This window comes from Meriones unguiculatus, chromosome 17 (genome assembly GCF_030254825.1).
Source record: "Meriones unguiculatus strain TT.TT164.6M chromosome 17, Bangor_MerUng_6.1, whole genome shotgun sequence".
Lineage (NCBI taxonomy): Eukaryota > Metazoa > Chordata > Mammalia > Rodentia > Muridae > Meriones > Meriones unguiculatus.
This window is the reverse complement of record NC_083364.1, coordinates 11324220-11337015: the sequence shown is the minus strand read 5'-3', so window position 1 is coordinate 11337015 and position 12796 is coordinate 11324220. Positions and strand designations below refer to the sequence as shown.

Sequence of the window (12796 nt, the reverse complement as noted above, 5' to 3'; positions counted from 1 at the left end):
GGATCTGACAAAGGAGCCGGTGTACAGAGAAGCTCCAGAATGCCCAGCGCAAGGGAGCCCTCCTGTGCCGGGCAGAGCACTGGGAGCCTTTTAAGCAGAGAAGTACCCTGATGAGATTGGTGTCCTGTAATGATAACTGGCAGAGAAAGGATGGGTCAGCCTGGGGAGAGCAAGAGCTGACACAGGCAGCCTGAGGGGGTCACAATCAAAGTTACATGTAAGTGGGATCCATTTAAATGGAACTGGAATTCTTCATTTCATATTTTTCTAAGGTAATGCGAATACCCCATTTTTTAAAAAGATTTATTTATTTATCTATTATGCAGTAATCTGCCTGCATGTGTGTCAGCGGGCCAGAAGAGGGCACCAGATCTCATGATAGATGGTTGTGAGCCACCATGTGATTGCTGGGAATTGAACTCAGGACCTTTAGAAAAGCAGCCAGTGCTCTTGAACTCTGAGCCATCTCTCTAGCCTGGACCTGGGATTCCTATCACCCATGGTGCTGTTGGTGTTTATTCCGTATTTGTACCTGAGAAAAGCAATGTGAGAGAAGAGACTGAACTACTAGAGAGGAATTGTTGCCTGAGCCCAGAACGGAGTTGGAGGTACAGAGGGCTCAGGGGTGAATCCTAGCTCTGCTGCTAAATAGTATATTAAAAAAAAAAATCACTACCTACCTAGGCCTCAGTTTCCTCATCTTTAAAATGTGTTAGTTCTTAGATCCCTGGAATGGAATAACCTCTTATTGAGATGATTATTTAGAATTGCTTAACAGAAGGGCCTCTGGCTTGGGCCTTGTCTTAGTCACTCTTCTATTGCTGTAAAGAGACACCATGACCAAGGCAGCTTACAAAAGAAAGCCTTTCCCCGGGGGCTTGCTCACAGGTTCGGAGGGTGAGTCCATGACCACCACAGTGTCACACAGGGTGGCAGGCAGTTATGGAGGTGGAGCGGCAGTGAGGGCTTCCATACTGAGACAGCAACGGAGAGACAAACAAACAGAAAGAGGCCTAACACTCAAACAGCAGAGCCTATGGGGACAAACCCAAACCACCTTGGGCCTATAGTTGAAGCATCTAGAGGCTAAGAAAGGAAGGGTGCTTTCTCCCGTGGGTTGAGAACAGCATAGGTGCCACAGGAAGCATCAGCCTACAGCCTCAGCCTCTTGCTGTTCCTGTTGAGAGAGATGCTGTGTGGCTCAGCTGCCCTCAAACTCATGGTGCCTCCTCTCCTCGACCACCACACTGAGCTTCAACAAACTTTAACAGGAAACATTTTAAAAATGAGAGACAATGCCTTACCCACGCTTGATTTCACCAGGGTCTCTGTAATGCAAATTTACCTGGAAGTTGTGTTAAGGTATCCCATGAGAAACAGCACAAGAGATAACGGGTTTTATTCTGCATTCCAGTCCATCCTGGGGAAGGGATTTCAGGGGAAACCTGGGGTATTTTGTTCGATCTTGAGAGAATTAAATGCTCATAGTCAGTTTTGCTTAGCTTTTTATTCAGTCCAGGAGCGCAGCCTATGGAATAGAGCCCCACACAAGGTTAAGGTGGGTTTTCCAGGTAGGTAATCCCTCACAGTCATGCCTACAGGTTTGTCTCCGGATGCCTCTGGACCCCCACAAGTTGACAACATTAACTACCACTGTGTTCACTCAGCAATCCATACGACATGTTGAGTGTTCGTGGCTTAACATTTCCACGTTTGGGGATTACTCGCTAAAGTGAGCATTTTGCACACATTCTAACAAGAACCCCACAAGATGACACCAATATTGCCCTAATATTCCTAAATGGAATCTGGAGGCTAAAGATTCTGTAAATCAGACATAACGAGGATGTAATCCCAGCACACATCTTCCTGAGCCCGGATTGACTCTTGCTTCCTGCTGTCTGCTCTTTCCTGTGGACCTGTAACACCTTGCCACTGAGAAGCAGGTTCAGGCACGCAAGATGGGTACTTCTGATAACCTGTGTCGGAGGTCTGTCTTCCCCTCCTTTTGCTCGCATCCCAGACTTGGGAAACCATGCTTGTATTCTTCTCTTCCATGAACCAGAGATTTTCAGATTATATTATCTCACAGAGGTGAGATAATACAACATTTATCAGGTTTATTTCACTTGACATACCTTATCCATGTTCAGCCATAATTTTTCTTCATATGAAAATTCTTCCATTGTGTGCATGTCATGTATGATGAGTAATCTTGGGTTGTCAACTTGATCACATCTGGAATCAACTAAAACTCAAGCACCTGGGCACATCTGTCAGGAATTTTCTTTCCTTTTTTTTTTTTTAATTTTTTTTTTTTTTTTAGTTTAGAACCTTCTTTTTTTTCTTTTTTTTAACTTTCTAAAAAGATTTTTGAAATTATACTATAATTACATTTCTCCCTTCCATTTCCTCCCTCCACTCCCTGGCATTTCCCCTCCCACTCTGCTTCAGATCCATGGCCTCCTCTCCTTTCATTAATTGTTATGGCATTGCAAATATGTATATCAGTATGCATAATCCCAAATATAACCTGCTAAGTCCATAAAACGTTGCTGGTGTGAGGAGCTTCCAAGAGGCTGTTCTGCACTGGGCATCTAATCGGTTTGCCCTCCATGAAGCTGGCCCCCTTCAGACGGGATTTTCCTGGACTGGGTTATTTGAGAGGGATGCTTTGGGGTGAGATGACCCACCCTAAATTTGGGCCACACCTTCCAGTGGAAGCCTGCATAAAAGATCCTGGAAGAAGGGAGTCTTTGTCTTTTGTCTGCTCACTCTCCCTCTATCTGGAAAGTTCATCCATCTTGCTGCTGAGGCATTTCTTCACTGGCATTGTAGCCTACTTCTTTGGGATTTCAACATATACTGAGGACCAGCTTAGACAGCCAGCTTCGTAGAGTGAACAAACTTCGGGGATCTTGAAGCTGGTAGGGATTAAACCGTGGCCTTTGTTTATGCACGGCATACGCTCAGTAATTGCTGATCTACAACCTCCCTTCCTATATCCTATATTTTATCATTCGGGGCTCTTTGTATCCAAGGCAGACTGTGAAAGCCCTATACTGCTTAAGATGACCTTGAACTTGTGGTTCTCCTGCCTCTGCTTCCAGAGCGCTAGGAGAAGAGGCGTGCCTCATCACATGCAGTTGTGTGTGGTCTGGGAAGCAAACCCAGGGTTCTTATTTGCTGGACCATGCGTTCCACCAACTGAGCTCCACTCCACTCCAACCCAGCTCTGCTGCCCCACAAATCAACCCACACATGCTGACTTCTTTGAGAGAGCCTGCACACAGGCACACACACACATATGCACACACGTACACACGTGAACACAGACAAACACACACCAGAATCTACAGAAAGAAAGAACACAAGGTTAAATGTCAAAAATGTCAAACTGTGTCCAGAACATGAAGTGGGGCTTGGAAAGGCAGCTGAGACGGCCATTCTTGACTGTCAACTGGATTCCAGTTATCTGGTATTATGTAAAACCCCAAAATGAAAAGGCACACCTGTGAGGGATTCCTTGCTTAATTTTAATCCGCATCTTTGAAGAGGGAAGCCGAGCCTCTAATCCAGGCAACACCTTCCGCTAGAAGCCTCTATAAAAGGCGCTGGAACTAGGGAGCTTTTGCTATTTGCCTGTTACTGCCTCACTGAGAAGAAGTCCATTCCTTCACTGTCCTTGCGGTCTACTTGTGTAGAATTCTAGCCTTTACTGAAGACCAGCTGAGACATCCACACTCATGGACTGAAAAACTACTGGACTTTTGGACCTTCCATTCATAGGCAGCCATCTCTGGACTAGATGGACTTCAGCCTGTAAGTCATCTATCTAAACTCATCTATCTGTCTGTCTGTCTATCTATCTATCTATCTATCTATCTATCTATCTATCTATCTATCTATCGTGTGTGTGTGTGTGTGTGTGTTCTGTTACTCTCGAGATCCCTGACTAAACCTGCCAGCCTTGTAATCAAGGGGAGCCCAGTTGTCCAGATGCTTTGGTTCTGCCCCTGCAGTTCTCTGCTCTGAGAAGCTCCTTTGGGTCAGAGAGGAAGGCAGGAAAGAGCTGAGAGGCGCGCTCTTCTCTGTGGTTTCTCTCTGCCCTCTTGTGGCCGTTGCCTGAATTTGCAGGGTGAGAGGCATGGCCATTCCACCGTGATCCACTAGGATAAAATGCCACTCTCTTTGCTCACCTGGCAGGGTTTATTGCAGTTCATTATTTATTTGCATTGGGGGTGCGGCAACTGTTGGCTTGTCGCAGCACACGTGGAGGTCGGAGAATAATTCGGGTGACTGGGTTCTGTCTTTTATTTTGAGTGACTCAGGAATTGCCCTGAACTGGTCAGAGTTGCCAGGGAGCAGCTAACCGGGCTGAGCCATCTCCTTGGTCCTCCGTTCTGTTTGGCAACGATCAAATCATATATAATCTACAAAGCTTCGCCACTGATCAATCACATGTTATATGAGTTTTATGGAGATATGGTTATGTGTCTAGATTTTTGGGTGTGAGAAAAGCAGCTACAAGCAGGTTTAAACACATGGTTTGGTCTCTGTCTTTCAAGGTTTAAGGACATAGAAGCTTCTCAAACTATTTCTAAAAGCTTTTAGAAAGGATAACTATCTTTTCATTTATTACATTTTTTTCTAATTTTGTTTTGTACATTTTAGCAATGATTTTTACTTAGTTCTCCGGTACACTGTTTTTCTGGGGGGAAAAAGTTAAATAGGCTTAGTACAAATCCTAGCTTTTATTTTTTTAAGATTTATTTTTAATGTGTATGAGTGTTTTACTCTCACATATTTAAGAGCAGTGTGTGTATGTGTGTGTGTGTGTGTGTGTGCGTTTCCTGCTTAAAGCCAGAAGAGAGTGTCAGCTCCCCTGGCACTGGAGTTACAGGTGATTGTAAGCTGCAAAGACAGGGTTGGAAATCAATGTGTGGTCTTCTAGAAAAGCATCACTCTTCACCACGGAGCCATCTCTGCTGAGTCATCCTAAAAAGATCTCTCCAGCCAAGCAGTGGTGCTGCAGCTTTTAATCCCAGCACTTGGGGGTTTTTTACATTTATTTATTCATGATATGTGCTGAACTTCTGCTCCTCTGAGTTCTTACTGATCTTGGGTTTGCTTCAGCCAGCAGGAGTTCCAACAGGAATTCCAGGAATGAAAACAAGCTTTAAGACCCTAGACCTGGGCAATGGTGGGCAGGGCCTCCATTCACCAATGAATGTTGCCCTGGTGCATAAAACCACATCATAAACCACAATTTTTTGTGGAAACTGGCCTTCCAGATCCTTGGTGACAGTGGAGGGAGGCACACAGTAATCTTGCTTCTAACGTGTGTTGACTGCTGTCTTTGGCTGAAAGACTCTGACAATCATTGTGATTTCCACAATTTCAGGTTCTACAGAGGCTCCTTGTGCCCTAGAGCGATCCTTCTCCCTCAGTAGGGAAAAACAAAACGCAGAGTGGGAACTCCACAGACCTTTCTATAGGGGGACTGAGGAAATGCCACCCGAAAGACAAGATTAGAGAAGATCAGCTATGTGAGAAGTGTCCTTTGACACTGCGACCTCCTTCTGTCTTGGTGGCCTAACTGACCCCAGCGCCAAAGGAAACCTGTGTTCTTCCCCTGCGGTTTCTGACCTTGAACCACCTTATCTTGTGTGGATAAGACATCTCCCAGTAGACTAAGGTGCCTTCAGCCATCAAGAGGACAACCCAAGAACTCCCACAGAACGCCCAGCTGACCTGCACTTTGACTTGGACATCGGAAAGCTGTGTCATGGCCGGCAGCCAACAGCTGAGCAAAGACAATACAAGTAGTCCCTCTATAAGGCAGCCTTGCAAGCAGGGTAAAACGATAAGCCCTGAACAGCCAGAGAAAGGCCAGAAGAGGAAACGCCAAGAAGAGGAAGAGGATGATGTGTGCTCAGAAGAGCCAGTCCAGTCGTGGAAGAAGCTGCAACAGGAACAGCATGAAACAGAGCTTGGGGATGAAGAGCCTGACAAGAGCCGAATATGGTCACCCCAGGAAAAGGGTCCGTTACAGCTAATGGCCCCAGAGTGTGCCAAAGGCCCCCCAGAAGAGGCTGTGACTGAGGAGTCTGTGGGTGGAGGCCAGGGTCTCAAGCCCCCCCACAGCAACAGGGAGGAAGAAGTTGAGAAACACCACAATGAAAAGTGCCCAGGGCTGTTGGAACTCCTCCAACCTGACGTCCCCGTGAGCTCTGGCCCTCACAGCACTCACACAAGCACCATGGACACCTCCAAGACTCTCAAAGGTTGTGCTGAAGGGCAGAATCATGAATCGGAAACACCTCAAATCTGCACAGACAGTGTCAGCAATGGCATGCCCAGCAGCAAAGTGTCAACACCTGAGGTCAAGAAAAAGGCTCTTGAAGACCAAGAGAAGGGCAGAGGGCTGGACCGTGGTCCTGCTGTCACAGTGGACATGGAGAAAGAAATCAGCAGTGCGCTAGGCCCTGGGTCAAAAGATGAGATCTTGAGCTGTGCCTTCAAACTGCAAATGACTCGAGGAGACCTGTGGACCCTAAGGAACACCCAGTGGCTCAACGACAAAGTCATCAATTTTTACATGAATCTTCTCATGGAAAGAAATCAAAGTCAAGGCTACCCGGCACTTCACGCATTTAATACCTTCTTTTACACCAAGTTAAAGTCTGGTGGCTACAGGTCAGTCAGAAGATGGACCCGGGCAGTAAACATCTTTGCCAAGGAACTTCTCCTGGTCCCAGTTCACCTGGGCATGCACTGGAGCCTGGCGGTCACAGACTTAAGAAAGAAGAGTATTGTCTACATGGACTCCACGGGACAGAAGAGACCCGACATCCTTGAGCTGCTTTTCTGCTATCTGCGGGAGGAGAGCAAAGCGAGAAGGAACAGCGACCTGAGCCCTGTGGAGTGGAAGCAACACAGCATGTCGGCAGAGGAGATTCCTCAGCAGCTGAACGGGGGCGACTGCGGCGTGTTCGCCTGTAAATATGCAGATTACATTTCCAGGGGCCAGCCCATCACCTTCTCGCAGCAGCACATGCCTCTTTTCAGGAAGAAGATGGTGTGGGAGATCCTGCACCAGCGCTTACTGTAGCAGCGCCCCCTGGCGGCCACTGCGAGGCAGCTGCTCCGAGCTCTTTCCCAGGTGAGGCTAAGGACTGCAAGTACTGGGTGTGGAAGAGCCTTGAACAAGTTCTGAGTGTAAAGACTGTGGCCAGGACAGCCGCGGCTGCACAGAGAAACCCTGTCGGGACAGAACAACAACAACAACAGAAGACACGTGTGCCCACCGAAAGTTAGAAACTATCCGGCCTGCACAGCGCATGCTCACAAGCACGCGGCTTTCGAGATTTATCTGTGACTGAGGTCGACGCTGGATTGAATTTTGCTGTTTTTGTTCACAAGTTTTAGCTAACTGGCAGTGGATGGCTTCTGGCGATTTTCGGCCTTTCGTTCTCGACTGCTTGTTTGCATTAGTTATTTCTGAAAGGAAGTCCACCAGTTGCCTGTCTCCGAGTGAATCTCCGGTTGCCTTCCAGTACTGTGTGCTACTACAGAAGCGTCGTAGTGTGCTGCTGTTCACGGGATCCGAGCAATCCAGGAGAAGTAAGAAACGCGCCGGGGACATCTCAAGATACTTCCCAGCCTGGAAGTAAAGACATCTATTTTATTCTCGGGAGAGGAGTAACTAATGCTAGATGTGCATTGTAAACCCGGGACTCCTTGAAGCCTCACCCTGCTGAGGGCTGTACTAAACTGTTTATTCCAAAAAAATAAATAAATATATATTTATATATATATATGTAAATAAACAAATATTTATATATAAATAAAAATATATTTTATATATTATATATATAAATATATATATTCTTAAGCTATTTTTGAAGATGTTTTCTTTGTATATATTAAGCTGAAATTTAATATGTCATGTTAATATTTATATTCTGTCACCTTAGCCCCACTATTGGTATAGACTTAATATATTTAGTGTGAATATTGCCAACTACATGATAATCTATTTTTATACAGGAAACTTTAATTTTTTATTAGCAGTAAATCTTACATTTGTGTTGTTATTCAATAAAGTTTTTATTTAATAAAGTTTGGAGTTTTTTGAACATACTTTGCAAGATCCTGTGCCTACTGTTCCTTGCATGGTGTAGTGAGGTTGTCCGAGAGAACTGGAAAGCAGATGTCTGAGACAAGATCCAACAGAGTAAGCCGGAACCTGTTCATACATCTGCATGCTGAAATTGCTCTCCTTCCAAACTTCTGACCTGAAGACACTTTAGCCAAGACCTGTCCTCACCCTAGGAGAAGCTCAATATCGCAGCCAGGGCTGCCTTGAAAAACCAAACAGAACAACCAAAACAAAAAAAAAAATGTGATATCAAGACTTCAAAAATTCAAAGTTTTAACATAGTAATCAATGGAGTTCTGATACCTAAAATTACTTCTCATCATGTTAAAACCACCTCTGTCCAGACCTCTGGACAAAGAAAAGAATGTTGATGTTTTTAACCCCAGATAATTTTTTTTTAAATCCCCAAGCTTTTATTATGACTTAAAAGTAGAAGGCTCCAGAAGTTCCTCTTTTGTAACTTAAAAGAATTCATGTGAGCCTCACGGAGTTTGCAACTTGCATCTATCTACCTGTCACAGGTCAATTGAGCTACAATCAACAGACTAAGATTCCCCAACTTTTGCCTGTTTCTGATGGAATATGTGTGTGTGTGTGTGAGGGTTGGGGGGGGGGGGCTCCAATTGTAAGAGTTTCCTTTAAGTTCCTTAACTTTAGCTTCTGTCCCTAGTCTGAATATGTGTCGGCAGATTTCCACCCACCTGACAGTCACCACCCAGGAACCAGAATCAGAAAACAAACCACTCCAAAAGTGATCTACAGCACCCAAGCCCCAGGCAGTCCACAAAAGTGGAGAGCCTGATGTGCTCCAGTCCAGCTGCCATGATTGCTTCCTGTCTTTTACCTTGATCAGGAAACCAGATGCTTCTGATGAGTGAGTGCCCCATTTCCTGAATGAATCCCCTCCCAGGCTTTGGTTAACATTCCAGCCTTCCTGGGCCCCTACAATGGCATCCTAATTTCAGTTGAGGCCCATTTACAAAATCATCTATGTCACCCCTTATCCTCAACAAAAGACTGAAAAGGTTCAGTCCAAAGGAAACTCTTTGGCAAGGAAGACAAATGGCTACTTGGAGTGCCTACCCAACAAACCAGGTTGGCTCATATTGACCTCCAGGCTCCCTTGTTTGAAAAAAAAAAAAAAAAAAAAAAAAAGGTACCTGTAAAACCCAACTAGATCAAGATCCATCAGCATGTTGATCCATTAGATGAAGCAGTTTTGCAACATGATAGAGCACTCACCATACTCTGTGCAGAACAAGGATGTGATTGTGTGGCTGTAAGAGAAAATGTTGTTCTATGCAAACCACTCAGCAATCATTAGAGATTCCTGTACTCTCAGAAAAACAAAAACAAAAACAAGCAAACAAACAAACCCCGTACACTGCAGACAGAAAAATGACCCAGAACAGGGGAAGCCCATGGTTGCCATTCTCATTTCCTTGTTTTTCCAGGTGATAACTCTGTCTTCAGCTATTGCAGAACACCAGACCCTTCTGTTTCTGCTGATCATCGCTGGCTTGTGCATCATAAATGTCTTAACTAGATACAGAAATTTTGGTCTCGGTGCCAGTATACTGATATTTATTAAATCCCAGTGTGAACAGGTGTTAGGCCCACCAAGAGCCCAATTACCAGAAAGACAGATGAAGGTAACTTGGAGATGGATTGCCACAAACAGAAGAGATTTATTCAGGCCAGTGAGTGATGGGGCTGCTTTCCAAATCATCTGGGAACAGCCCCGAGAGAAAAAGGCATGGGGTTTTTAAAGGTAAAAGCAAGGGAGGCGTGGGGGTGGCAAGCTTGGCAGTGCAGGATTGGGTGAATGGGGTTATGGGTAGTTGACTTTTAATATCATCGGTTCGTTTTAGGCACCCACGTCCAGTCAGGCCTGCCCCTGACATCTGGTGGATATCTGATCTTCAAGTTACACCCAGAATGTCCTGGATGGGGGAGCTGTGGCCATCTGGACCGGTTGCCAGGCACCCTATCTCATACTGCAGGCCTGGACATTCTTCTGCAGCAGGGTGGGTCTTGTCCCCATTCACCCACTTCTCCTTTTTCCTTGTCCTTCTGCTTTCTGGAAAACTACCGGGAGAACTTAGTTTAATTAATATGGGGTATAGAATTCATAAAGAAACCTGTAAAGCTAGCCTGTTCCTTTCACAGATACACACCACAGGGTCAAGAACTTGACTCAGGATACAACTTAAGGGGGGGTTGGAAGTGATGGTGAACATTATGTTTAAAGTTACTGTGCTTAAGAGAACTATCAAACAAAAAGCATGTCTAGCCTGTAAGTCCTACTTGTCCAAGGACAGAGGAGGTCTCAGAATGCTAGGCGTTGTTCTTGTGATTGCCTGGTCTTGTTCATGGAGGATACAGACAGTGTGTGGTCACTCCTGTGGACAAGCTTGCTTGCCCTTGACTGCACCTAGATGGAGGTGTCTGAGGACATGCAGGCAGGAAGTCTGCCAGTGTTCCTGCCTCTAGGTGCACAAAGCCAGGATGGGCACAGCCTGTGAGCCTTTATAAACGCATGAGTAATGAACCTTGGGACTGCATCTTGAGAGCACTCTAAGGCACAGTCTTCACACCGTGGGTATCTGGTGCTAGCATCTGAATGAAGTCTCTTCTTTGTTAAAATTTTAATAAATAGATAAACAAATAAAAACATTTTATTTTCTGAAAGTAAGGAGATCTGTCTTTTAGGAAGTTGAGTGAAGTATTTCCAAACGTACATTTTCAACACAGGTATCTTTTAATATAAGTCTCAGCCATATTTTAAGTGCTGTACCGAACTGTTTATTCGAAAAAGGGTACTCAACTTAAAGCTACTTTAACATTTTTGGTACAGGTTAAACTGAAATTAATTTGTTACTCATTAAGAGTATTATTTCCCCTTCACATCCTCATTGTGATTTAGTATTTAGCCTCAATAGTTCCAGTTTCATAATAATCAGTTTTACATGTAATAGTTTAACCTTTTCTGTTCATTGCATAATTTATAATGGTATTATGAAGTCTTTATAAATCCAGAAATGTCCAGAACATGTTTTATAAGATTATGCTCCCACTGCTGCTTTTATGATCCATTCAAGATTTTCTGATACAACCTAGGGAGCAGATAGCTAGGGGATAACCCATCAGCATTCCTGTCATTCAAGCATCCTACATCAAGTTCTGATTACAGCACTTAAGGGCTTTGTTGCCTGAAGTTCTCCAATCTTCCACATTTCTTCTGCAACTCACTTCCAAAGAATTAAGAATCACATGGTCAGGGTATTGTAAAAACAGCCCAACTCCCAGTACCAATTTTCCGTATTAGTTCCTTTTCTTGTTTACTATGAAAAAATGTTTTGACAAAGCAAGGAGAGAGTTCATTCTGTATTCCACAATTCAAGGATATAGTTGATATATATAGGAAGACCTAGTTGGTAGCTGGAGCTCAAGCAGTTGGTCACATTGTGAACTGGGACCAGAATAAGTTCCTTTGCGAAGAGGTTTAGTGCCTACATCCATCTTTTGACTAACCTGTAGCCCCTGCTCCATTTTTAATTGGATTATTTGCTTTTATGTTATCTAGTTTCTTGAGTTCTTTACATATTTTGGATATTAGTCCTCCATCAGATGTGGAGTTGGTAAAAATCTTTTTGCATTCTGTAGGGTGCTACTTTAATTGATAGTGTCCTTTGAATTACAGAAGGTTTCTGTAATTTATTCTGTAATTTATCTGTAATACAGATAAATGAGGTCCCATTTATCCTAGTGCCTGTGCGATTGGTGTTCTGTTCAGAAATTCATCTCCTGTGCCAGTAAGTACAGAACTGTTGCCTGCTTTTTCTTCTATCTGGTTCAGTGTATCAGGTTTTATGTTGACTGAACACAGCTGTATCTGTTGGTCTGGACAAGTTGTGAAAGGTATTTACTTGAATAATAGTACTATTGAACTTTTAGCATGATTTCAGCAGAACCCATTGTAAAAGATTTTAGATCACCTTTTAAATTCCCTCAAGCTCCCCCAAAGCATCTATTTTGCCTGTTTTCCTCCTTTTATCATTAATTCAATTCTGAAAAAAGGGATAGACTTGACATCCTTACAGATAAACACTGAAAATCACTCTTTTTTTCTTTTTTCAGCCTGAGATCCAAGGTAATTGGCTGCTGGACTGATGGGACACACAGCAATCACCAGTTAAGATAGTGTTATCAAACCATCTTTTGTAAGAAAGCAAGCAGCAGTAAGCTAACAGCTCCAGGAACATGACCTGTTGCCTCAGGTATTGCCAAGTTGACAACTGTTGGCTCCTAACCTTCCATGCTTACACTACCCTGCCATCTTCCTAGGATGAACACTCACCATCCTGAACTCTACTCACAGCATGGAGTCTGTTCTAAATGCTGTGGAGCCATTAGAAGGGGACTGGCTGGCAAAGCAAGTCCTGTGAGACATTTACACACCTCTCTTTAGTCTGGCGTTCTTCTACCTGGTCAGCCGTGATGCAAACAGTTGATGCCTGACAGTTCTGCTAGCCTGGATGCATCCATTCTTGCCTCCTTTCTGGCTTTGGTACCCTGAAGATGTCAGAAACTATGAGCCAAAATAAACTTTCCCCACTTGTTCCTGCCCGC

At 44.3% G+C, this 12796-nt stretch overlaps 1 protein-coding gene across 1 annotated transcript; it reads left to right on the top strand.

Moving 5' to 3' along the window:
- Positions 1 to 6394: 6394 nt before the first annotated feature.
- LOC132648559 (sentrin-specific protease 2-like) lies at positions 6395 to 7114 on the top strand (the record flags this gene model as incomplete). The annotated part of the gene is made up of 1 exon (XM_060370400.1): positions 6395 to 7114. A coding segment is annotated over one exon (720 nt), but the record flags the coding sequence as incomplete, so codon positions are not given.
- Between the last annotated feature and the right edge of the window lie 5682 nt (positions 7115 to 12796).